The following is a 27,417-nucleotide window of genomic DNA, read 5'->3' as shown; positions in this document are numbered from 1 at the left end:
TATACTACGACAAGAAAGATTCCCAACCACAATGTAATGGCTCAGAAATCCAGCTATGGAAACATCTCTACTGCCTCTAAAAGCCCTCCAAGGAACCTCAATAAATAGGGCAAAGTTCTATCTTCTTCCCCAAAACAATACTAAGGATACTTTTAAATAGCTTCTTCACCAGAACCTTTCTACCTTTAAGGTCCAGAAAAAAGAATTTTTGCCAGCCCAGTAGAGAAACACAGCTTATCTTCGATAAATTATACAATCTACCCCCCCTCCAGGTATCTTTATCAATTGAAATGATTTTCATTTTCATTTTAAATAGCAGATATATAACAATCCATACTGCACAGTGAGAATGGAGATCATAACGTGTTTATGTCCTGGGGAAGGTATGGGATAATAAACACTACAACCAACACATACCAAAATATCAACAGAGCTTAATCATAAGGCGGTACAGCCTGATTGTTTATTGTTTATTTTTACTTTCTATAATGAATACTTTCATATTAAAAGAAGTTTTTAAATGATAAAAATGTTAATATCTTTAGTTCATGTGTGTGATAATAACACTCAGGCTTCAAATTTTCTTTTTTCTGAAGTATAAAAATCCGTGGCTGCTAGTTCATGCAAAAATGAAAAAGTAAAACTTGCACATACTACAAAATCTTTTTGTAAAAGCTTATAAAGTCAGCTAATAGAGGGGTTTATCCAAAATAAGAGTAAGCCAAGTGGTAAAATAAATGGGTACCTGTAGCCCCAATCTCATTTTTAAAATTTTTTGTAGAGTTGCTGCAGGGAAGAAGATTCAATGGTTACGTGGACCTCACGTAGGCATTTCTTAAAGAGACCACTTTACAAGAGCATATTGTTTTGTTATCAACTGCCAAATCCAAAAGAGAAAAGATTTTAAAGACATCCACCTGAATGTTTTTGCAAACCAGCAAAAACAGCCCTGTGCTAAAATGACAAAAGCTTCCAGGATAAGAGTTAGACACCATCAACTATCTTAAACATGTTCAAATTACTCATTTCAGGATCAGTTTCATGAGCATACTTAGAATTCCAACTCTCCCTTCTCCTACTGATTTCCCAGACATCCATGCTCAAGTAACTTTGCTCTTTTTTCTCAAAATGATTTTAACTGTCTAAAACCTTTCATTTCTTCTCAGATATATACTTCTCCTTTTTTTTATTTTATTTTATTTTTTTTCCTGAGACGGAGTCTCGCTCTGTCACCCCGGCTGGAGTGCAGTGGCGCGATCTCGGCTCACTGCAAGCTCTGCCTCCCGGGTTCACGCCATTCTCCTGCCTCAGCCTCCCAAGTAGCTGGGATTGCTGGCACCCACCACCACGCCCGGCTAATTTTTTGTATTTTTAATAGAGACGGGGTTTCACCACCGTCTCGATCTCCTGACCTCGTGATCCGCCCGCCTTGGCCTCCCAAAGTGCTGGGATTACATACATGCGTTACCCACCGCGCCCAGCCGATATATACTTCTTAACAATAGGAGACTTCAGTCTTTAAAGTAAAAAACTACGATTATAACTATTTCTTAACACCATACTCCTTTGAATATGTGAAAAGTGAATAAAACTTTTGACATAACAGTATTAAAGAGAAGTCTTTAGTTTGCTGGTATAAAATAATGTTCTTAAATCATATTACTCTCTAGAGGATAGTGTTCAGCCATTAAAAATTATGTTGTAGAAGAATACTTAATATTACCGAAAGATGTTCAGTATCCATTAAGTGAAAAAAAGCAAACGGCATAATCAAACCCAACATATCTCTACCCACATGGGCATATTAATAGGAAACAAACTGCAAAGAGTTTAGGACAAAAATGTTAACCATTAGTTTCATCTCTAAGTTACAAAATTATAAGTTTTTATTTTTTTCTTTTTGCTCTTACTATCAAAACACATGTTCACAGCAGAAAATTAACGCTCATTTTAAAACAGTTTTTAATTCTATCCAGGGAGTAGAACTAGAAGAAAAAAAGAAAAAGAGAAAGTAACCAATATCACAGGCAAGCCTATAATAAAACTGCCCTGTACTTAACAGCTTGGCATCTTTTTACACAGTGTTTTACAGAGTAAAAAATATCCAGCCCTGGATTTGAATGAATACCCAAAACCTCCCTATCGTGAGATTCCTAAGTCTTGAAAGTTACGTTTTGGTGCTTTAGCTCCAAAACCTACTGATAAACCTACTTTATACCAAATTTTCTTAAATATATCTGATTTGATTAAGGGATCTCACCAATAAGTGATAGCTTTTTTTTTTTTCTTTTTACAGTCTCACTCTGTCGCCCAGGCTGGAGTGCCGTGGCACAATCTCGGCTCACTGCAATCTCCACCTCCTGAGTTCAAGCAATTCTACTGCCTCAACCTCCAGAGTAGCTGGGATTACAGGAGTGCATGACCATGCCCAGTTAATTTCTGTATTTTTAGTAGACGGGGTTTCACCATGTTGGTCAGGCTGGTCTCAAACTCCTGACCTCATGATCCGCCCACCTCAGCCTCCCGAAGTGCTGGGATTACAAGCATGAGCCACCGCACCTGGCCAGCTTTTTTTTTTTTTTTTTTTTTTTTGTGAGACAGAGTCTCGCTCCTTCACCTAGGGTGGTATGCAGTGGTGCAATCTTGGCTTATTGCAACCTCCACCTCCTGAGTTCAAGTGATTCTCCCACCTCAGTCACTTGAGTAGATGGGGCTTCAGGTGAAAGCTACCACACCTGGCTAATTTTTGTATTTTCAGTAAAGACAGGGTTTCACCATGTTGGTCAGGCTGGTCTCGAATTCCTGACCTCGGGTGATCTACTTGCCTCAGCCTCCCAAAGTGCTGGAATTACAGGCATGGGCCACCACGCCCAGCCTGATAACTATTTTCATCTGTTATTCCATCAACTTTCATTTTACAAAATAATAAAGTAACAGGACCAAGACTTCACAAAATTATCTCCTAACTTCAAGATAATCCAAAGTTAAATATTATTTCCTACCCCATCCCAACCCCATGTCCCACCACTCCCACCCAGCCAAATTTTAATTCATTTTCTATGATCTGGTAATAAAATAAGACATTTTCCACACTTGTCAATGAAGACAAATTGGCAATATAGATGCAAAAAATAATAGACTTCATAACACAGCCCTTATAAGAAGGAACCAAATGGTAGCACATATTTGGCATAACCTACATGCCCTATGACATGAGGATGACCTTGAATAAAACACTTTAATCTTCTCAATGTTAAGCCTTCCATTTATCAAGGAGGGATATTTGGTAAAAACGGACCCCTAGATGATATTCCTGTAAGTACAGATAAACTGAGAATGACTCAAAAGAATCCCTGACAGATGCCTTAAGAGAACTTTCTGGGATGCAGTTTTTTGTTTTGTTTTGTTTTGTTTTGTTTTTTTAATCCACCCAATTGTTTATCTTTTGAAAGTCAACCCAGAAAAGAGGCCAGGTCTGGCGGCTCATGCCTGTAATCCCAGCACTTTGGGAGGCGAAGACAGGCAGATCACCTGAGGTCAGGAGTTCGAGACCAGCCTAGCCAACATGCCAAAACCCTGTCTCTACTAAAAACACAAAATTAGCCAGGCGTGGTGGTGGGTGCCAGCAATCCCAGCTACTTGGGAGGCTGAGGCAGGAGAAGCACTTGAACCCAGGAGGCAGAGGTTGCAGTGAGCCGAGATTGCACCACTGCACTCCAGCCTGGGCAACAGAGCAAGACTCAGTCTATTTAAAAAAAAAAAAAAAAAAAAAAAAACCCAGGAAATAAACATTTAATATGAAGTAATTTAAATACTATAAGCCCATCTGAATCAGAGCAAGTCTAGAAAACCTCTTAACTTACCCCCCCTACCTTCCCCATCCCCTGAGGGTAAGGAAAGAAGCTTCGAAATTTCTTTTTCCAGTTGACAGACAGAATGGATTAAAAAAAAAAGAAGTTAAAATAAAGTAACACACATATTCATGTTCTCATTTTCCTTACTAATTCAAGTGTGCCCTGCTGCTATTCAGAAACACTCCAAAGAGAGGCACTTACTTCCTGATTACACATTCAAATAAATGCATAACATGCATTTCAACTTGGAATCACTTTCTTAAGAAATTAACTAGTAGAAATCATGTTACTGCAACATCATGGTTGAAGTCATGCCAAAACCAAAATTTTAATACCTAAAATAACTTCCTCAGCTACACTGACTGTACAAATATATTAAGGCAGTAATATTACCCACTGTAACCTATAAGTATTATTATCCTGGTTAGTGTTATTTATTTTTGTGAGTTTAACAAGACAGACTTTTTAATAAAAGGGGAAAAAATGAACCACTTCAAAATGACATTAGAATTTAATAACTTCACTCTTCTTTCCTTAATTCCAAGCTGGCTACAGCAGAACCCAAGTCTCTGCAAAGCAGCATATGCTCACACAAGGGTAGTGATCCAGAAGCAGACAGCATCCTTGACACATCCCAAGTCAAAGAAAATATAGCCTCTGCCCTAAAGACTTATAGTTTAAGTCAGGCAGACAACTTTAAGACATAAAATTCTCAGATGACAACCAGCTAATGATTTTTCAGAATTTATATTTTGCTTTTCCTGCTCAAGTTAAATGAAGAGCAAGCAAAAATGGATTAAGTAGTGAGACTGAAGGAATGGGGTCAATAACAATTTTTAAATTAATTACAGTCTTCAGGAACATCTGAAAGGTAGGAATTGGAGTGGGGGCACTTCTAACAACAGACCAAGCCACAATGGGATCACATGAAAAGAGACATCCACAAAAATAAGAGGAAAAAACAGGATGAAAATTCTACCAAGACAAGGGGAAAAGACAAGATTACAAATGAGAAGCCAGAACTCAATGGAAGAATATGAGAAAAAAATCAGCTGATTTCTTGCTAGTTTTAATAAAGTTATTATACTAATCTGAAAATCTAATTAACTTAACTTTAATCTTTTTCAAAATGTTGAATGTTTCCCAGCTACTGCTCTTCCAGAGCATCATTAACACTTTTTGAAACCCATTCCAAAGTAAACCTTCCAAGTAGGAATACTTGTCATTTTTCTCCTGTGAAAAATTAAAGAGCCCATATGTGAGATCAAGCTCATGATCTCAACCCGATTAAAACCACACTAACCAGATCAGACAAATTAAAATGCAATCTCTCTCACACACACCCACGCAATGCTCTTCAAAGCTATGTTTTAAGTCTTCACATCATGAACCCAGCAAACCCTGATTCCATTCTGCCTCCTGTTTACCTCTCAAACTCCACTTAAAACAGTCACTGATACTTGCTTCATCCTAATCACATCTGTCTTTTAACATCTGTCTTCCAGGCTGTCTATAGTAGATGTGGGTGCATCAGTCTCAAGCTGTCAACATCTGCACTGGACAGCAGACCAATTTTCGCCTCCTTCAATCTTGACTCTAGTCAGTTGCCAGGGAGAAAATCATGCCTCAAGAGCCTGACAGCCTGTGCTCAATGTTCTTTTGTCAGGGATGAAATACATTATTTTTCTGAAAATTATCTTGCCAAGATTCACAGTGAAGCATGTATACATACACATACACATACATGTGTGTATTTTTTTCTCCCTATATACAAATTATTCAAACTGTACCAAAGAAGATGGCATCTATGTCCTTAGCTTCACTACACAGTTATACACAATTACTGAAATAAAAGAATGTCTCTCCATTAACATCAATTAAGAACTCTCATTTTCCATCCTTTATAACAACGCCCTAAGAGACCCTCAGTTTTATATGACTGGGTAATTCATGCTTTAAAGATTTTTAAAAAGCTGAAAATGAGTGCAGTACACCAACATGGCCCATGTATACACATGTAACAAACCTGCATGCTGTGCACATGTACCCTAGAACTTAAAGTACAATAAAAAATACAATTAAAATTAAAAAAATAAGAACAGCTACAATGAACAGTAATTGCCCCTCTCTTTAAAAAAAAAAAAAAAAGCTGAGAAAACAAGTACCATTAGAGTATGCTCACAAATCAACCATAGGTACTAAGATTACCCAGATGCTTGCAAACTCACAGATTTTAACTATTGTGTTAGCAGCCAATAAATATTCCTTTCTTGTTCTAAAACTAACAAGACCTTTTTATTTTTGAGACGGAGTCTCACTCTGTCACCAGACTGCAGCGCAGTGGTGCAATCTCAGCTCACTGCAACCTCTGCCTCCCGGGCTCAAGCAATTCCCCTGCCTCAGCCTCCTGAGTAGCTGGGAGTACAGGCACATGCCACCACGCCTGGCTAATTTTTTGTATTTTAGTAGAGACAGGGTTTCACCATGTTGGCCAGGAGGGTCTTGACTTCCTGACCTCGTGATTTGCCCGCCTCGGCCTCCCAAAGTGCTGGGATTACAGACTTGTGAGCCACCACACCCGGCTGACATTTTTTACATAAAAGATGGTTTATGTAATGACTGAGATTTAGTATTGAATAACATTGACTGCTTTCAGTAAGCTGAGATCTGCTACTCAAGGAAAATGTATTCGCGGTATCAAAGTTTGCCTGAAATGGAATGACCCGAAAGCCAAAACCTAAAAAGAAACGTTTCAAAGAAATCCTAAGACAAATCTGTCTAAACATAAATAGATATGAAAGGGGAAAAACTGTAAGCCAAACATTAAGATGTGTGCTTGTTATTTATGGACAGGAATATTTAGTAAAATAACTTACTCTACCTTCACCTTCTGGCCACCTGGGGGAGAAAGGATGTATAGTTGTCACAATAAAATGTTTTTTCAGCATTGAAGAAGAGGCTGCAGTGAATTACCCAGAGGTTTTCATGGTGTTTGCCATGAGAATAACAATACATACATGAGAGGTGACTGGCTGTGGTTAGTGGTATGATAGTCACAAAATGAAGGTCAAACCAAATGGCAGGCAGTAAGTCACTAGACTTAGCTACAATCAATCCTTGCTCTGTTCAGCAGAACTCAATCACCTTTTCCCAGACTACCATAATCTTGTCCTACCATTAAAACCAAAATTACAGACACACACAATCATTTCTTGATTTTCTACTCCAAGGTAATTTAACCTCTGCTATGCCATTAGACTAATAAAGAGAAATCTAAAAGATCAGCATCTCCAGCCCCATGTCTCAATTTTTGAAAATTTGGTGGAATTCCAATTAAAAAGAAAATAACAGGGCTTCAACAAATCAACAGAGAAAGGAGCACTAACGTTTATCAATATTTATCATTGCTCTAGGAACTCAAACACCATGATGTTTCAGCTGTATTAATAAATATTAATACATGTGATTAATAAACACGAAATAAGGTTTGACATTCATTACAACCAAATAATGCAAACATTTTAAAAGGCAGCATTTTACACCTGTAAGAACACAGGTCCTTACAGCACACACTGCCTCAACACCACCCTAAATGACTCAAGTCACAGGAAAACAAATCACTACAACTTTTCACATACCAGGTCCCTTAGTTTTACCTATTGAAAAGATCAGCTACTTGAACAGGCCCTGCTGGCAGTTAACATGCATGACAACTGGCCAGTTCTCTCCGTCAATTCTGTTACAGCAGTAACAGAAGTCCCTTCCTGCATAGTTCCATTTCACTCTCCACTACTATGGTCATCTCCAGACTCTAGGTCCTGCCTCTGGGCTCTCTACCAATCCCTTTAATCCTTCCTGCACACAGCTAACACTAATCTCCCTGCAAAAACTCTACTTTTCCTCATATTCTGTATTGCCCAGATGGTGGAACTTCTTAAAACAGGAAGAAAATTAAAGAGACAAATTTCAGTTTCAAAGGGGAAAAAAAGCTTTCAAAATAAACACAAACCAATGCTGGAAAGAACTCCTCCTTGAGGTAATAAGTGAGTCCTGTGTCACTTGATATATTCAAGCATATGGGACCTGCACCATGTAAGCTGTGAGATCTGTCCCAACCATAGACTTCTCTGATTCTAGATCATGTCCCTAACAGCCCTCCCTTCTTCACATGGCATTCCAAGTCACCCTCAAAAAACGCTCCAAACTAGATTAAACCTCTCCTGCGGCTGGGCGCAGTGCCTCACGTCTGTAATCCTAACACTTTGGGAGGCCAAGGTGGGTGAATCACGAGGTCAGGAGTTTGAGACCAGCCTGGCCAATATGGTGAAACCCCATCTCTACTAAAAATATAAAAATTAGCCAGGCGTGGTGGTATGCGCCTGTAGTCCCAGCTACTCGGGAGGCTGAGGCAGGAGAATCGCTTGAACCCAGGAGGCAGAGGTTGCAGTGAGCCAAGATACCACCACTGCACTCCGGCCTGGACGACAAGAGTGAGACTCCATCTCAAAAAAAACAAAAAAACAAAAAACCTCTCCTGCCAGCAGTGCTCAACAAGACTAGCACCCACCTCCAGCCAGGGACCTCACTGTTCCTCATGCCCATCTTGCATAGTCTTACCTGGATGAGTTTCCTCCTGCTCCCTTTCTACCTTTTAAGATCCAGTGTAAGCTCAAACACCTTTAGTAAACTTTCCCAATCCCATGCTTACCCTCCCATTCCTCTGCCACTCATGCTATTAATTATTTTTCGTATTCATGTGTCATTATAAGCTCTAGGGGGGGAAAAAAACCCAGGAAAAACAGCCTCCTATGTGCTAGAATATCATCTCCCCCTCAGGGATCACACACTATCAACCAGCCCATTCCTCACTCAGATTTCCCTGACACAAGCTTCTTCCTGGGAAATCTACTGTTGCTCAGTGCACAAATCATATACTGAGCAAAATATCACTAGAAGCAGTGCAGGAATACATAAAGGTGGACTTCAGTTTCTTTGGGTCTTCTCCCCCTTCACTGACCCAGAAATGCCCATGAGCTATAGGGAAGAAGTTACGGAAGTAGCAATAAGACTTTGATCCTGGCCTTTGAGATCCAAGTATAAACTGTGGCTAATGGATTATAAAACACTGTTGTAGTAAGAAGCTGTTCCTCATCACTCCACTTCAAATTTAACATTAATGCGCCTCTGTTCATAATGTCTCTCCTTTTTCAAAAAAGCTTCATTTAAGTCTTCTCATCTCTGTCCCCTGAAAGTCCCCTATCTGGCTTAAGAGCCTTCTTTTTCTGGTCAGAGCCCTATTCAAGGATTCATAAAATAAATTTATGTACCACAAGGCAGCTGCTACTCTTTATCTACTGTTAAAATGTACATGGATGGGGAATGTCTGCTAATGGGTATGAGGTTTCTTTTGGGGATGATAAAAATGTTCTGGAATTAGATCATGGTGATAGCTATACAAGTCTGAACACCCTCAAAAACACTGCATGGTATACTTTAAACGGGTGATTTTTATGGTATGTGAAATTATAACTCAATTAAAAAAAAAAAAAAAAGCATAAGATTTTCCATCCCTACCCATGCATTTACATTTGGCACTGGAAAGGAAAACACACTTCAAATTTTGAGAAAAGAGCATTTTCTTTCACTGTACTTTTCAGAGAATAATCAATTATCTTACTCAAACATTTAAGTGCCTATCACGGACCAGGTACCAGCTTAAATACAAAGAGAATGGTCACCAGACCAGCACAGAACCTGCACTGCTGGAGCGTGGAGAGGAAAAGGAAACCAATTTAAATTACCTCTGTGATAAGCGCTAAGACGAAAAAGTACAAAGGTAAGATTGATCTAATGAGGATGGGGGGGATATGGGAGGTTAACAGGATCCTAAAATAAGAAAAGAGCACATCTAAAAGGCGTATGTACACCTCCGCCTATATAAGGCAGCTACTCAAAAACTAAGCAGATTAGTAGTACAATTAAACTCCTAGATTACAGGGATTTGGAGGCCATGCAACTGGTGACTGGCTCCTATCCACCACATGTGGCCCACCTGACCATTTCATTAGCCTTGAAGTCAAGTGATCCTAAGTTTTTAAGTATGTGAATTTTTTTAACCTCACTTACAGCATTATCGTGAAATTTCAGTATACTCACAAATGTGCATATTAATTATTCATGTAATCAGGGTCTAACACAAAAAGAAAGTTACACATCAAAAACTGTGTACATTCCAATTTCTGGTTATTATGATTGCACAGGAAGCACTGGACATGTACAAACCCAAAGGTCTACTTTTTGGCTCAAAAGTGTAATAAACAAACACATAAATAAGTACTTTTTTGAAGACAGTAAGCTCATATCTTTAACAGCCTGGGAAAACCCTAGATCAGGGTTAGCAAACTACAGCCTGTAATTTTTCCAAGTTTTGTTAGAACAAAGCCATGCCCCATGCCCATTTCTTTATATTCTGTCTATAGCTGCTTCCCAATTCAACAGCAGAGCTGAATATTAATAGTTTCAACAGAGACTCTTTTTTTTTTTTGGAGATGGAGTCTCGCTCTGTCACCCAGGCTGGAGTGCAGCGGCATGGTCTTGGCTCACTGCCAGCTCCACCTCCCGGGTTCACACCATTTTCCTGCCTCAGCTTCCTGAGTAGCTGGGACTACAGGCGCCCACCACCATGCCCGGCTAATTTTTTGTATTTTCAGTAGAGACGGGGTTTCACTGTGTTAGGCAGGATGGTTTTAATCTCCTGACCTCGTGATCTGCCCACTCAGCCCCAGGGACTACAGGTGTAAGCCACCGCACCCAGCCCAGAGCTATTATGATCTGAAAAGCCAAAAATACTTATTACCTGGCCTTCTAGAATAAATTTGCCAACCCTCATCCTAAACAACGTCAACACTGATTCAGAACAAAGACATCTTAAAAATTCTTTAAAAGTTAAGTGTTTCAGTGGATGGCATACTTTCATTTATCAGAAAAATTCAGAACAGTTAGGTCAGGGTTTTATGTAAATGCTTAGGACCACTGAAGCCAGGGCAGGGAAAAGTGTTTGTATAAATTTTCTTTTGCTGCCTAAGAAATTCCAAGAGGTGGCAGCTTAAAACAATTATTAACTGCCAGAGTTTTCTATGGGTCAGGGATTTGGGGTTGGTCAGGACTGATGTCTGAAACTTGACTGGAGGTGGAGGATCTGCTTCCTAGGTGGTTCACTCACATGCTTGACAAATGTGTGCTGACTGATGGTGGGAGACTTCAGTTCTTCTCCACAGGACCTCCTGAGTGCACTCACGACATAGCTGCCAGCTTCCCCCAGAGAGAATAATCCATGAGAAAAAGTGCAGTGGATACAGCCCTATTTTTATAACTTTGCTCCCAAAGTAAATAGTGCCACTTCTACCACATTCTAGTCATTGTAGGAATCACTAAGTTCAACCCATGTTCAAGGGTTAGGCACTATTTTTTTTAAGGGAGGGGTGTCCAAAGAATCTGCAGGCGTATTAACACCACTACAGGGTTTCAAAAGATGAGTAAATGGCCTCAACAACACAGCCAACAAGTCTTAATTGATTAAGCAATCTGTGCTTCATATTTTTGTAATATGTATTTTGTTCTATTTATGACAGAAAATTTGTTAAAATTCTCCAAAGAAAAAAGCCAAGAGAAAAAAGCAAGGCATTTCAGCTTTTCATATCTGATGCAATAATGATGATGGGAGGAAGTTATATTTTGGCTTTGGCTCTTTTTTTCCAAAGAGAAGGCAAATTATGGTGGATAGGTCATGACAATCAATAATTGCAAAACTGGACTAGGATAGACAAGTCCTTATGATTCAGAACCACATAAAAGATTATCATATATAAACAAAAATAACAAGAGAAATTCAGATATGCATTCAAAATTGTGGGGGTTTTGGGGAGCAGGGAATGTATCTTATACCATGATTGCTACATATCTGCATTGGAGAAACTTCTGAAATAAGAAACATATAAAGTCAACTTTAAAAATCACCTACAACAATTAAATGCATTTTGAAAATAAATGTGCCCAGGCGCAGTGGCTCATGCCTGTAATCCCAACACTTCAGGAGGCCAAGGCAAGCAGATCACTTGAGGTCAGGAGTTCGAGACCAGCCTCCAATAAGGCGAAACCCCAACTATACTAAAAATACAAAAATTAGCCGGGTGTGGTAGTATACACCTGTAATCCCAGCTACTTGGAAAGCTGAGGCAGGAGAATCGCTTCAACTCAGGAGGTGGAAGTTGCGGTGAGCCAAGATCGCACCACTGCATCCCAGCCTGGGCGACAGCAAGACTCCAACTCAAAAAAAGAAAGAAAAGAAAAGAAACGTCAATCACTAGACCCAGCAAACACTTGTCCAAACTCATCTGTTAATATAATTGTGAGCTTCGTTATAGCAGACAAGAAGGCCTGGGGAGGAGAATGTACCACAGAATACAATTAAGTAATAGCCTGATCTCCTCAACATCAAGCTCAAAAAAATTGTCCTGAACTGGACCATTAAACTACTTTAAAATAAATTAATTCAAAACCCACTGTACTGGGCTGAATAGCATCGCCCAAAAATTCACGTCCACCTGGAACCTGTGAATGTAACTTTATTTGGAAACAGTCTTTGCAGATGGTATCAAGTTACAATGAGGTTATACTGGAGTAAGGTGGGCCCTAATTCAATGCTTGATGTCCTTATAAGAAGAAGGAAATTTGGACACAGAGACACAAAAAAAGAAAAGTATATGATAACAAAAGCAGAGACTGGAGTAACGAGTCTACAAGCCAAAGAATGCTAAGGACTGCTGGCAACCACCAGAAGCTAGGAAAAAGGCATGCACAGATTCCTCCTAAGTCCCAACAAGGAATCAAGCCTGCCAACACCTTGATTTCAGATTTCTGCACTTCAGAATCATGAGAGAATAAATTTCTATTATTCTAAGCCACCAAGCTTGTAATAATTTATGTTACAGAAGCCCTAGGAAACTAATATACCTGCTTAATTAGTACTGTGGAATTCTAATAATTTCATTTTCAGTATTAGAAATATTTATCTTCAGCCTGAAAACTGAAAAAATATTTACCACTGAAGGTTATTTGTTCACAAATTCAGAAAACAACTGGAGATGTCATCTCCATCTAAGACACTGCCCATTTTAGGGTACTGCCACAAGGATGAATTTGACGTAAGACTCTGGACTATGCAATCTACCATCAGGTATGAAAGATCTATGAAGTTCTCCCAAGGGCTAGTAGAGCACCTGTAAATAGCAGGGCTCAATTTACCTTAGCTGATAGCCAATAACCTAAAAAACCTACAGCATTGTTGAAATTCTCTGACTGGAATAGAAACCTAACACAAAACCACAGGTTTCAAGGCTGGGCGCTGTGGCTCATGCCTGCAATCCCAGCACTTTGGGAGGCCGAGGCAGGTGGATTGTTTGAGCTTGGGAGTTTGAGACCAGCATGAGCCACTGGTGAAACCCCATCTCTACTAAAAATAAAAACTGCAGGTTTCAAGAAGTTTACTTTCCATATTTAAAGTCTTCCTTCCACACTTGTAACATAGTAAGGACAATTTTTCTAGCATTAATTACTGGTAAACTGTGGATTACCATTTTACTTTTTATCAATTCTGAGTTTCCCAAAACATGATTCCTTTATGCCCAGATTTATTTAAGTCAAGCTCCAACCAGTGCAAATATGCATGGCTGATTTAACATACTATTCTGACATAACAGAACAATTTCTAGAGTATTTTCAGAGTAGGTATTTTTCTATTTTATCACACCCATCTCTTCAGCATGAATTAAAAAGTATTACATAGAATGAAAGGTAAACTTCTGTCCCATGTTTCCTATCAAATTGTGTTACAACATTTCTAAGACTTAACTATTACCTGAAACACCCAAGAGAAGTGGATTCAGATTCTCCAGATGTCCCTTTGCAAGCATCTCTCATGATTAAAATTTGAGCCAGTCCAACTTAATACATCTCCAATAACTAAGTTACTGAGCAACTGGCAAGCATGAGAATGAGAATTAAAATATGATCCAGTCCAAGTTAATACATCTCCAATAACTGAGTAAGTTACTGAGCAATTGGCAAGCATGAGAACTGAGAATACTGACCACAGAAAAAAATCTCCTTCAAACACTTATTTTCTAGAAAGGCCTGCCTCTCTTTACATGAAAAGCAGTAATGACCTACCTTGTTTTCGAACATCTTCTACAGCAGCCACAAGCTCCTCCTTGAGAAACTGGCTCTCCTTCGCAATTTTATCCCCCTTCTCCAAGAAATTCTCAGTTGCTTGTTCAACAGATGCAGCCAAAACATGAGCCTTCTTAGAACGACCTCTCTTCTTATTAGAGGGCCCCTTACTATTGGTGTTTACCAGGGTTGTAACCTAAAAGTTTCATTTTTAACATTAAACTGGAGTCAATTAAAATGACTAATATCTTTAAAGATAGCAAGATTAAGTTATTCTTTAAAAAAATCACATTTATGAGATTCCACTGAGCATTAACATACAATTCCCCATATTTAAGATATACAGCAATGATGCTATATTTAATTTCCAAAATAACTCAGCTTTCTCAATGTGTACAGAATTATTTAACACATATTTTAATTTCTCAAATATGATCATTAGGTTTTTAGTTTGATTTTACAAATTAAAAAATGATTAGAGACAAGCTAGATGTCTCCACTATATGTCACCCATATAGTATCTGGAACACTCTATGTTCCAGAAATAGGTTAACAATGAACTTAGCTTTATCTGGAGATCGTACTGCCACTGTTTTCAAACTTTGCAAAATGTTTTAAGATAATTTGCTTCTGAAGTCTTTTCACGGTTTATTCACACAAATCTCAGCAATTAATTAGTAAAGGCCCCTAATAAAGGAATGATTGCCCAAAGAAGCCTACAGTGATGATGCTTTATGTCCTAGAACATTACCATCATTAATACACATAATACCGGATGATCTGTAGGTTAAAGATGATTAAGATATGTTACAGTGCAAATTTGCCAAACAACACTCATTTTCTCTCTCTCTCTGAATCTCTCACATACAGACAATAGACACACTATTGCAAAACACTAAAGGTACACAGCTAGTTGCTAACAGTTTATGAACTACCCTAACATTGTGACATTTATAACATAATATACCAAACCTAAACCCTCAAGTTCAATTACCTGCTAATTAATCCCACACAATGAAAGGTGTGTTAAGCAGAGTGAGACACCTTAACAATCAAGGATCCAGATCCCACCTTTCTTGGGTTTCCCTTCTAAAGAAAGGTGAAGTATCTGCAAAGCACAAACATTTGCAAAGTTGCACTACATACCACGGACCCCAGTTACTAGCAATAAGACCGAAGAAAATGACCACAGCAGCGTTCTCAAAGGGTTAAATAAACCCATGCATCAATATTCAAATCATCTAAGAACTGTCACCTAAACTCAAGTACTGGAATTAAGGCTTTGAACTAAATAACCTTGCTCTTATGGTTGTTACCCAGGCCTGTACTATAGAACCAGGTTACAATGTATTTGTGTTTTCAGATTCTTACCTGAGTAACAAGAGGCTCCAACAGTCTCTCAACTGCCAGAGTCCTGATCTCTAGACTTTTGGGATCCCACTTGAAGTTTATGTTGCCTGCGTGGACAGCAGTCATTTCTAAAAAAGAAACAAAAAATCAGTCAAGCAAACATCAAACACAAACATGAAATATGTAACAAATCTTCTCCTACTTTGGGACTTTTGCATCAGGAAAGTTATATTCACTACAGATGAAAAAATTCTAACTAGCCTGCACATGAGGACCCAGTAAACCTTACAATCTCTTAAAATTTAATGATTTCAGGCTTACAAATACTAGGGGTACTACAAGAGGGCATTCCCAAACACACAGAACGTTTCCCTTTGGGCTTCTCTAGCGCAAGACTTCCTACTTCAGTTCCTACTCAGTTTATCTGCCCAATCTTTAGAAACAAGATGAAAAGCTAAAGTGAACCTTTTTTTTTTTCTTTTTCTTTTTTTTGAGACGGAGTCTCGCTCTTTCGCCCAGGCTGGAGTGCAGAGGTGTGATCTTGGCTCACTGCAAGCTCCGCCTGCCGGGTACACACCATTCTCCTGCCTCAGCCTCCCAAGTAGCGGGACTACAGGCGCCCGCCACCACGCCCAGCTAATTTTTTTGCATTTTTAGTAGAGACAGGGTTTCACCGTGTTAGTCATGATAGGATAGTCTCGATCTCCTGACTTCGTGATCCACCCGCCTTGGCCTCCCAAAGTGCTGGGATTACAGGCGTGAGCCACCACGCCCAGCCGAAAGCTACTTTCAAAGACATTGCTTCAAAAACGAATACAGAAGATCCTGATTTTTCCTACTCCACAACATTTATGGTATAGTAGTATCTAAAAGGTATGCCTCACTTCATTTTTTGATGGATTCCTAGAGAAGGACTTGTCTTATTCTATTAAAACTTAATGCTTAATCGGTTGCCCTCTGCACCCACAGCTATTATCACTCATAGCCAGAAGAAATTTCAAATCACACTTAGTCAAATATCACTGTATCAGTGTCAAGGGAAACTTCTGTCAGACAGCAGCTTTAAGAATAGGGAGAAAACATCAACGAAAATAACAGTCTTTTCTTCTAAAAGTAGTGCCTTAAATTATTAAAGGAAAAAAAAGACAGAAAAGGCATGAAGTTGAGGTAAACACTAATATAAACTTTCTAGACAACAAACTGCTGGTAGACATCTAAAAGCATAAAGGCTGGGTGTGGTGGCTCACTCTTGTAATCCCAGCACTTTGGGAAGCCAAGGTGGGCAGATCACCTGAGGTCGGGAGTTCGAGAACAGCCTAACCAACACAGAGAAACCCTGTCTCTATTAAAAATACAAAACTAGCCAGGCTGCTGGTGCACGCCTGTAATCTCAGCTACTCAGGAGGCTGAGGCAGGAGAATCGCTTGAACTTGGGAGGCAGAGGTTGCAGTGAGCCGAGATCACGCCATTATACTCCAGCTTGGGCAACAAGAACAAAACTCCAACTCAAAAATAATAATAAAACAAAAATTATTTTTAAAGAAAAGCTTAAAAAAGTACCTTCCTGACCCAGAAAATCTACTGCTAAAATTCTATTCTAAAATTAAGAAACATGTAAAAACTTGGATACAATGATGTTCACAACACCGCTGTATATAAACATTAATAATTATAAATTACCTAAATTTCAAACAACAGATCACTCAATAAATTATGTAACAATGACACAATGGGCTACAACGCTACTCTTAAAAACAATGTTGTCAAATTAAAAAACAAAACAACCAGCCTGGCCAACATAGTGAAACCCTGTCTCTACTAAAACTAAAAAATTAGTCCACTGTGGTGGCACACGCCCGTAATCCCACCTACTCAGGAGGCTGAGGCAGGAAAACCACTTGAACCTGGGAGGTGGAGGTTGCCAAGATCGCACCACTGCACTCCAGTATGGGCAACAGAGCAAGCTTTTGTCTCAAAAAAAAAAAAAAAAAAACAAAAAAAACAGTGTTATCAGTGCCCAAGTATTTGTTTCTGTTAAATACAATTTGCATGGTGGTTCATGCCTATGATACCAGCACTTTGGGAGGCCAAGGCAAGAGGATCAGTTGAGCCCAGGAGTTTGAGACAAGCCTTGGCAACACAGAGCGACCCCATCTCTTTTTTTTTTTTTTCCAAAGGGACCATTCCCATTAATAGAAACCAGGGTTCCAGGTCTGAAGCACTGTATTGTGCAGAAAGGGGACAAGACTAACAAGATCATATCAAAAGACACAGGAAGCAAGGGCTCCCACCAGCCAAATTTAGGACAACTATCAAAGAGAATAATAACTGTAACTGTCTGTAACTAAATAATTAAATAAATATCCTTAAGACCATAGGGATCCTCAAAAAAAGGGTGTGGGGAGAGAATTTCTAGAATAGAATTAGAAAATGACCATCTTGCAACCTCCACTGTAGTAATCGATCTAGCCAAGGATTAACAATGAATGTCAAAACCACTGGGTGAAAACTGGCCAGGCGTGGTGGTTCATGCTTGTAATCCCAGCACTTAGGGAGGCCGAGGTGGGTGGATCACCTGAGGTCAGGAGTTCGAGACCAGCCTGGCCAATGTGGTGAAACACTATCTCTACTAAAAATACAAAAATTAGCCAGGCATGGTGGCGGGCGCCTGTAATCGCAGCTACTCAGGAGGCTGAGCCAGGACAATCGCTGGAACCTGGGAGGCAGAGGTTGCAATGAGCCAAGATCATGCCACTGCGCTCCAGCCTGGGTAACAGAGCAAGATTCCATCTTAAAATAAATAAATAACTTTGAACTAGATCCCTCATAAAAGACTACCAACTACTGCCTTCTTCAGAGAGCTTTGGTGGAGATTAAAGAAAGTATGATCCATTGAATAATGCGTGAGTCCATGCGAATATGAATAAAGAAGGAAAAGTTCCTCCAAACAACAGGAAACAAACTAATAAATGTAGAAAGAATAATGTACCTAGAAAAATCAGCATTCAGGAACTATAATATTAACTGCTTCAGGTAAGAATCAAAGAATGCTAACCAAGTAGATTAGCATTCAGTTTCTCAGCAAAGTGTGATCTAGTGTCATAGTAACTCCCAACAGATTATTTATGAAAAATGGGGGAAATAGTAACTTTATAGTCCAGAAACCTGAGATGCCACCTTAACCAAGTAATTAAAATTAACATCCCAAATAAGGGCACAAACCCACATCATGTACCTCCTAATACAATGCGCTGAGAAGGGTACAACGTCACCTCTGTGTAATTTTGCCTGAAAATTACATAACCTCAACTAGTTATGAGGAAACATCAAATTCAAAGGGTGAGACGGTCTACAAAATAACTGGCTGTAGTCTTGAAAAATGTCAAAGCAGCCGGGCACAGTGGCTCACGTCTGTAATCCTAGCACTTTGGGAGGCCGAGGCGGGTGGATCACAAGGTCAGGAGATCAAAACCATCCTGGCAAACACTGTGAAACCCTGTCTCTACTAAAAATACAAAAAAATTAGTCAGGCGTGGTAGCGGTCGCCTGTAGTCCCAGCTACTCTGGAGGCTGAGGCAGGAGAATGGCATGAACCCTGGGGGCAGAGCTTGCAGTGAATGGAGATCGCGCCACTGCACTCCAGCCTGGGCCACAGAGCAAGACTCCGTCTCAAAACAAAACAAAACAAAACAAAAAAAGAAAAGAAAAGATGTCAGAGCCATAAAAAACAAAGATAGATTAAGAAACATTTCCAGAGGCTGGGCACGGTGGCTCACGCCTGTAATCCCAGCACTTGGGAGGCCGAAGTGGGCGGATCATGATGTCAGGAGATAGAGACCATCCTGCCTAACACGGTGAAACCCCGTCTCTACTAAAAATACAAAAAAAAAAAAAAAAAAATTAGCCAGGCATGGTGGTGGGCACCTGTAGTCCCAGCTACTCAGGAGGCTGAGGCAGGAGAATGGCATGAACCCGGGAGGCAGAGCTTGCAGTGAGCTGAGATGGCACCACTGCATTCCAGTCTGGGCGACAGAGCAAGACTCCATTTCAAAAAAAAAAAAAAAAGAAAAGGAAATATTTTCAGATTAAAGGAGGCTAAAAAGACTTAAACACAGTGATTCTGGACTGAAATTGTATTGAGAAAGGGAGAAAATTGAGACAATTGACAAAATTTGACTATGAGTACTGAATTAAATAGTAGTATGGTATCAATGTTAAATTTCTGAATTTTCATCATTACACTGTCATTATCCAAGCATCAAATCTAGAATCACTAGAGATCGGGGTGCCAAAAGGAACCTGCATTTGCCTAATCTGGTAACACAGAACGCCAGTGTCCCAGTCATCTGTTTCATTGAGGGTGGATGAATTTGCTGTCTACATTCATGTAATGTCAGGCCTACACTTTGGTTTTTAAAGGTTATTTGTCCACTCAACTGATCAACCCAAGTCAGTAAACCTTAGGAAATGGAATGCTCTAGATTGCTAAAGGGCTGACAACAGCTCAAGCAAATGTCATCAAATGTCACAGATAAGACACTTCAGAAGAACTATTTGCCCTATGGATCCTACATATCCTAGCATTCCAGAGATACTGCATTAACACAAACAAAACATAGAACCTTCCAGGACTGTAAAGGGAGGAAGCCAAGAGGAAACTTAAATGAAGCAAACTGCAAGCAGACATTTAGGTATATGTGGTCACATGTGTGTTTAATTATTAAACAAGTACAACATAACTATTTCACTTTCTCAAAAAAAACTTTCATTTTTTTTTTCTTGAATAAAAAACATTCTTGGTCTTCTGTTTTCCTAATTTTGACACTTTGGAGTACAAATAATTTCATTTACTTCTTAACTTAAAAAAGGTGACACAACAGCACAATATGCACAACAGCACAATAATGAATTGCAAATGACACCTGGCCTCTCCAGGCTAGGGATGGGGACCACTAGGAGGAGCCAGGACTTCAAAATCAGAAAGCTTGTGCCCACTTGTTCATCAACTCTAGGCAATCTTTACCACATGAACCCAGGGTTTCTAGACCATCTGACTTTTCAAGAGAGGCCAGGGATGCAGATTTTCACATGGAATCTCCCAACTTTAATGTTAGTAACAACTTCCAAGAAGTCTTACTTTGCAAAAATAAATTATTTAATATTAGAAAAAAAGCCAGTGTGTGGTCGCTCCCACCTGTAATCCCAGCACTTTGGGATGTCATAATGGGAAAATCACTTGAGCCCTGGAGTTTGAGACCAGCTTGGGCAACACAGCAAGACCTTGTCTCTACAAATAATTTAAAAATAAAAAACAGGCCAGGCACGGTAGCTCATGCCTGAAATCCCAGCACTTCGGGAGGCTGAGGTGGGCAGATCACCAGGCTGGTCAGAAGTTCAAGACCAGCCTGGCCAACATAGTGAAACCCTGTCTCTACTAAAAATACAAAATTAGCCGGGCATGGTGGCGCATGCCTGTGATCCTAGCTACTCGGGAGGCTGAGGCATGAGAATCACTTGAACCCGAGGAGGCGGAGGTTGCAGTGAGATGAGATCACGCCACTACACTCCAGCCTGGGCAACAGAGTGAGACTTGGTCTCAAAAACAAAACAACTAAACAATTAGCCAGATGCGGTGGTGTGCACTTGTAGTCCCAGCTATTCAGGAGGCTGAGGCAGGAGGATCGCTTCAGCCAAAGATGGTGGAGGCTGCAATGAGCCATGATCTTGCCACTGCACTCCAGCCTGGGCAACAGAGTGAGACTCCATCTTAAAAAATTAAAATTAAAAAAAATTAATTCACCAGACTCAGCCTCCCTAACCCTGCTTCTAAAGGAATTAAGGCAAAGGACTCCAATCACTCATTTACATTAAGAAACTTAAAATATACTAACACTTGAAAATTGAGAACTCAGTGTATTTTCAAGACTTTCAATAACCATAATGCAAGCAGACTGCCCTATATATTACCTTTAATCAAAAGCACCAAGAAGCTTGTTTTTGCTTTTTCCTTTACTTTATCACTTACTTCTTGCCCTGTTCTAGCCACACTGGCCTTCTCTTTCGGTAAGTCCCCGAAGACACTGCCTCACCTGTGTTCCCTCTGCCTGGAATGCTCTCTTCCCCAGAAGACCATTTCTTTCCTAACTTTCAGATTTCAGCTCAAATGCTGTCATGACAGAAAGGCACTCTAAGGACCCTACTAATTCCATTACTTATGACCCTGCTTAATTTTCTTTTAGCTCCTATGGTCTTCCTTGTTTACTTATTGATGCCATTATTACAGTGTAAGTCTCACGAACGCAGGGTCCTGCCAAGAGTGATGCCGAACATCATGAAATGATGCTACAGAGCCAAGGCATGTTTTTGTGATCCCAATCCTAAAAGGATTTCAAAAAATAAAAGTATCTTAAAATCTAAAGAGAATGTATTCTACTTGAAACATTAGCTTCTGGAACCAGCTCTGTCACTTACACTCTGACTTTTGGGTAAGTCACTTCATCTTTCCGGATCCTTGGTTTTATCATCTATAAAAAGAAAGAAGTTGAATTCTATACTTCAAATCCTTCTAGTCCTGAAATTCTGGTGCTCTTTTCATTTATGTTGTCACTCAACAGCCACTGAATTGTTTTATTAAACTTAGTTAATTTTCTCAGATTTACCATGTGGTCTTCAGAGCTATTAAGTTTAAGGATGATAACTATGCCTATGTTTCTTTACATCCCTTAAGTTGCTGGCTAGGAGCTTTATGCAGGGCAGACAGTATTAGCTGAGCTGAATTTATGCAACATGATTTGCAAATATTTACAAGCCTCCCAAGACAAAGCTCCTGCCTTAATCTTAGTCATATCTTCTGGTTCTCTACAAATAATGTATTGTTCAGACTAACTAAACAAATAACTTTTAAACTCCTGGCAGTTTCTACTTTTCCAATTAACTTACAGAGCACTCCTTCGCAAGATCTATTACAAAACCTACTACAGCTAGCCAACCTTAATGAACTACAGCAACCTTAGGTTTTTTCAGGAGAGATCATGCTTAATGGAACTAAATAAAAAGTTAAACTGCAGTTATTTGGTCTTCATTACCTTATAAATGGCAATCCTGGCTATAAAGCAAAAGTTTGCTATAAATTCAGAAAGGGGCAGAGATGCAATCATTTGGCTAGCAATCTACAACAGAAAGAGAAATGGAGAAGCAATGAAGAGAAAATAAAAGCATAGTTCTGTCAGACCCAAGGGGGCTGATAATTGGCAAACTGCCTCATTTGTGCAAAGAACTACGTACCCGCTCCGAAGATGTTCAACATTCACTTATAAAAGATGGCCATATCATCCTTAAAATGTGTCTGCTCCTGAATTTTCATCATTATATTGTGGCAGATTTAGACTATCTTTACCACGCTACTCAATGCCAATTTTTTTTTTTAACAGCAAGGTTAACTTAACGAAATGTTAGGATGGTTCGTTTAAATGCAAATCAGGAAATATGGAAATTAAAAGTACCCAAAGCAACGTTAACTGTCACACTGCACAAGACAGAAGACTGTGGATTACTCAGTGCTGTCACAGGTATGCCAGGTTGCATCTGCATCAAGCAGAGTTAACACAGACTTCAGAACCTCAACTCTCAAATTTCCTGGTAACTGCCAAAAAGTTCAAGGTAACTTATGATTAAGACACATTCTGGCCTGTTATCCCAGCACTTTAGGAGGCCAAGGTGGGAGGATCACTTGAGCTCAGCAGTTCAAGACCAGTCTGGGCAACATAGAGACCTCATCTCTAGAGAAAAAAAAAAAAAAAAAATTTAGCTGGGCATGGTGGTGCACACCCGTGGTCCCAGCTAGCTACTCAGGAGGCTGAGATGGGAAAATCACTTCAACCCAAGAGGTCAAGGCTGCAGCGAGCCATGATCATGCCACTACACTGCAGGCTGAATGATAGGGGCAGATTCAAAAACATACAAAAAAATAATAATAATAAAAAAACACTGAAATCATTTTTATTTGGCTCCTTTTCTTATTTTTCTTGAGGGCACCAAAGGCAATGGGAGCAGTTGGAATTGCTGTGCTACAAGCATCAGGAGACACACTGATTACAACAAAAAGCACTAAGCAAAGGACAAAAAGTAAACCTAAAAAAAACAATATTCAGCCAACCATTTAGCCTTCACTCACAAATATGAGTGCCTCCCTTGTACAGGCATTATCCCAGAAAGCAGTCAACAAAATAAGAACCCTGCCTTCATGAAGCCTTCATTGCAATAATGGCATAAATAACTAAACAAAGAAGACAGTATCAGAGCTAGGAAGAAAATTAAGCATTGTAATGGTAATGGAATTAAGCAGGGTCCTTAGAGGCCTTTCTGTCTTGACAACATTTGAGCTGAAATCTAAAAGTCAGGAAAGAACCAATCAAGTGAGTATCTGGGGGAAGAGAGCATTCCAGGCAGCGTGAACACAGATGAGGCAGTATCTTCAAGGACTGACAGAATGAGAAGGCCAGTGTGGCTGGAACAGAGCAAGAAGCAGTAGGTCAAGTGAAGGAAAACAAAACAAGCTCCTGAGGTGAACTGACAGTTTGCTGCACGGACTGGATATCTATGTTCATTTTCTTAGCTTCCATCATATTATAGTTGAGACCATTAACAATGGAAGAGTGTTTAACAGAAAGCTGCACCAAGCCCTCCTAACAACTGATAATGGATACAGAGGAAGTCCCTGTTTCCATGAGACTGGATGACTAGTCTAAAAAGCAAAGAATGTGAAACAAGCATCTGGACTGGAGGCACAAGAGAAAAAAGAAAATACAGAAGACATTTTTGTTTTACAACAATTGGACTGAACTGATTTCCTTGAACCAAAAATCATTTTTTAAAAAATAAAAATATCACCGGGCACAATGGCTCACGCGTGTAATCCCAGAACTTTGGGAAGCCAAGGCAGGCAGATCACTTGAGGTCAGGAGTTCGTGACCAGCCTGGCCCACATGGTGAAACCTTGTCTCTACTAAAAATTACAAAAATTAAGCCACGCGCCTGTAATCCCAGCTACTCGGCAGGCTGAGGCAAGAGAATCACTTGAACCCAAGAGGCAGAGGTTGCAATGAGCCGAGATCATGCCATTGCACTCCAGCCTGGGCAACAAGACTGAAACTCCATCTCAATAAATAAATAATAAATAAAATAAGCAGCCAGGTGCAGTGGCTCACACCTGTAATCCCAGCACTTAGGCGGATCACCTGAGGTCGGGAGTTCGAGACCAGTCTCATCAACAGGCAGAAACTCTGTCTCTACTAAAAATACAAAATTATCTGGGCATAGTGGTGCAGATCTGTAATCCCAGCAACTTGGGAGGCTGAGGCAGGAGAATCGCTTGAACCCAGAAGAAGGAGGCTGCAGTGAGCCAAGATCACACCATTGCACTCCAGCCTCTGCAACAAGAGCGAAACTCTGTCTCAAAAAAATAAAATAAAATAATAAAATTAAAATATCGGGAGGCTGAGGCAGGAGAACCACTTGCACCCAGGAGGCGGAGGTTGCAGTGAGCCGAGATCATGCAGAGATCATGCACTCTAGCCTAGGCAACAGAGCAAGACTCCATCTCAAAAAATAATAATAATAATAATAAATAATAATAAAAATTTTAAAACACAGTGGCACTAAGGGAGGAGAAACCTTTCACACGGCTAAGAATCCCACAGGGAGAAGAGTGAGGTATTTTTGTTGGAAAGTCAGGCAAAAAGATGCCTGGACTTGACTAGAGAGTCTGAGAAGTTACCCAGACTGAGCAGGAAAACAAGAAGAACCAGGCTCAGTGGCTCACATCTGTAATCCCAGAACTTTGCGAGGTTGAGGCAGGAGGATCACTTAAGCCCAGGAGTTCCAGACCAGCCTGGGCAACATAGGGAGACTTCGTCTCTACAAAAATAAAAACTAAAAAAGGAAAGAAAACAAGAAAGAATGGCCTCTAAAACTTGTAGTATATATCTTGGATAACCTATTCAGTCATTCATTCATCAATGACTGACCAATTATCATTTCTGGGATCCTGCTAGATGTCGGATCCTGCTAGATGCTAGATGAACTGGAAATTGCTAGCAGATCACTGTAGCAATTAATTATTAAGACCAAAAGACCATTCTGTCTTTGTAACACAGACATCTGGAAGATGTTACTTACCCAAGTGTTTAAACTTAGCATCATCAGTGGAACAACCTGACTCACCAAATGCCCTAAGAAACATCATCAAGCCAGGCACAGTGACTTGCACCAACAGTCGCAGCCACTAGGGAGGCTCAGGCAGAAGGACCACTTGTACCCAGGAGTTTAGGAGTTTAGCATGCAATGATTGTGCCTGCAAACAGTCACTGCACTCCAGCCTAGGCAACACAGCAAGACTCCATCTCAAAAACAAAACAAAACAAAACAAAACCAGACACAGTTGTCTCACGCCTGTAATCCCAGCACTTTAGGATGACAAGATGGGCGGATTGCTTGAGGTTAGGAGTTTGAGACCACCCTGGCCAACATGGTGAAACCCTATCTCTATGTTTAAAAAAAAAAAAAAAAAAGCTTATAGGAAGCTGAGGCAAGAGAATCGCTTGAACCCGGGAGGCGGAGGTTGAGGTGAGCCGAGATTGCACCACTGCACTCTAGCCTGGGTGACAGAGCGAAACTCGATCTCAAAAACCCAACAAAAAAACATCACCACACGTATCTGACAAATCCAAAATGGAGAACATCTACAAAACTGGCCTAAACTATACAAAAATGTCACTGTCCCAAGTGGGAAAGGTGGAAGTGAACGCTGAAGACATATGACAACCGAATACAATATGTGATCTTTTCTCAATTCCTGATTTTTAAAAAGAAAAAGAAAAACCATAAAGGGTATCACTGGAACAACTGTGAGAATCTGAATGTGAATACGGTCTGTACAAAAAAATCAGTACTTCTGGGGATCTTGTTAAAACAGATACTGATTCAATACATCTAGGGTAAGGCCTAAGATTCTGCATTTCTCAAGAGCTCCCAGGGAGAGCTAATGCTAACCCTCAGACTGCTCTTTAAAAGGTATTACATGTTACTGTATCAATGTAAAAGGTCTTGAGTGTGACAGTAGTGTCGGGGTTATGTAGGGCCTGTTATGTTATTCTTCAGAATAACATGCTGAAGACTGAAGTGCCATGAGGTCTGCAGTTTACTTTCAAATGACTCTGAAATAAAGTTTCTATCGAGTAATTGAGAAAATCTGAAAAAAGTTAACAATTGGTCAGCTGGTAAATCAAGTGCTCACTGTACTTCAACTTTTCTGCAGGTTTGAAGATCTTCCCCCAAAAAAGTAGGGGGAAAATGCTTACACCGTCTATACAGGAAAAGAGTTACAATACAATAGAAGGTATAAGGTTGTAAGTGCCCCACCCAAAAGACAGTCCCCAAATAGTCCGGAAGACCTCACTGAGTATCTGACATACTGCTTGAGGGCAGGGAGGCTGTTTCAGGTTGTGAAGGACAACGGCGCCAAAGAACATCAGGACCTTCCGGGAACCACAGTGAGTGAAAAATAGAGGATGCACAGTGAAGTGGCAGATAACAAGCTGAAAGAAAAACTAAGAAATTCAGCCTCGTTCGGTGGCTCACGCCTGTAATCCCAGCACTTTGGGAGGCCAAGGCAGGCAGATCACAAGGTCAGGAGATCGAGACCATCCTGGCTAACATGGTGAAACCGTCTCTACCAAAAATACAAAAAATTAGCCGGGCGTGGTAGCGGGAGCCTGTAGTCCTAGCTACTTGGAGGCTGAGGCAGGAGAACGGCGTGAACCCAGGAGGCAGAGCTTGCAGTGAGCCGAGATCGTGCCACTGCACTCCAGCCTGGGCGACAGAGCAAGACTCTGTCTCCGGGAGGGCAGGGCAGGGCAGGGCAGGGCAGGGCAGGGCAGGGCAGGGCAGGGCAGGGCAGGGCAGGGCAGGGCAGGGCAGGGCAGGGCAG

At 40.3% G+C, this 27,417-nt stretch overlaps 1 protein-coding gene across 8 annotated transcripts in view; it reads right to left on the bottom strand.

Annotated features, from left to right (window-relative positions):
• The window catches only part of CTNNA1 (catenin alpha 1), a 178,904-nt gene that overhangs the window by 135,531 nt on the left and 15,956 nt on the right, over nucleotides 1–27,417 (bottom strand). For 6 of the 8 annotated variants that reach the window (XM_025387032.1, XM_025387029.1, XM_025387031.1 and 3 more), the window contains 2 exons: nucleotides 15,453–15,559; nucleotides 14,082–14,277 (listed from right to left, as the gene is read on the bottom strand). In XM_025387032.1, the coding sequence (XP_025242817.1) occupies nucleotides 14,082–14,277; nucleotides 15,453–15,557 (301 nt within the window). In that variant the 5' untranslated portion in view covers nucleotides 15,558–15,559. The remainder of the gene's footprint in view (nucleotides 1–14,081; nucleotides 14,278–15,452; nucleotides 15,560–27,417) is intronic. The other 2 variants (XM_025387037.1, XM_025387035.1) reach the window with 2 other exon arrangements.

The sequence above is a fragment of the Theropithecus gelada genome, chromosome 6, assembly GCF_003255815.1.
Source record: "Theropithecus gelada isolate Dixy chromosome 6, Tgel_1.0, whole genome shotgun sequence".
Classification (NCBI taxonomy): domain Eukaryota; kingdom Metazoa; phylum Chordata; class Mammalia; order Primates; family Cercopithecidae; genus Theropithecus; species Theropithecus gelada.
Note: the sequence above shows the minus strand (reverse complement) of the source record. Positions and strands in the feature narration are given on the sequence as shown.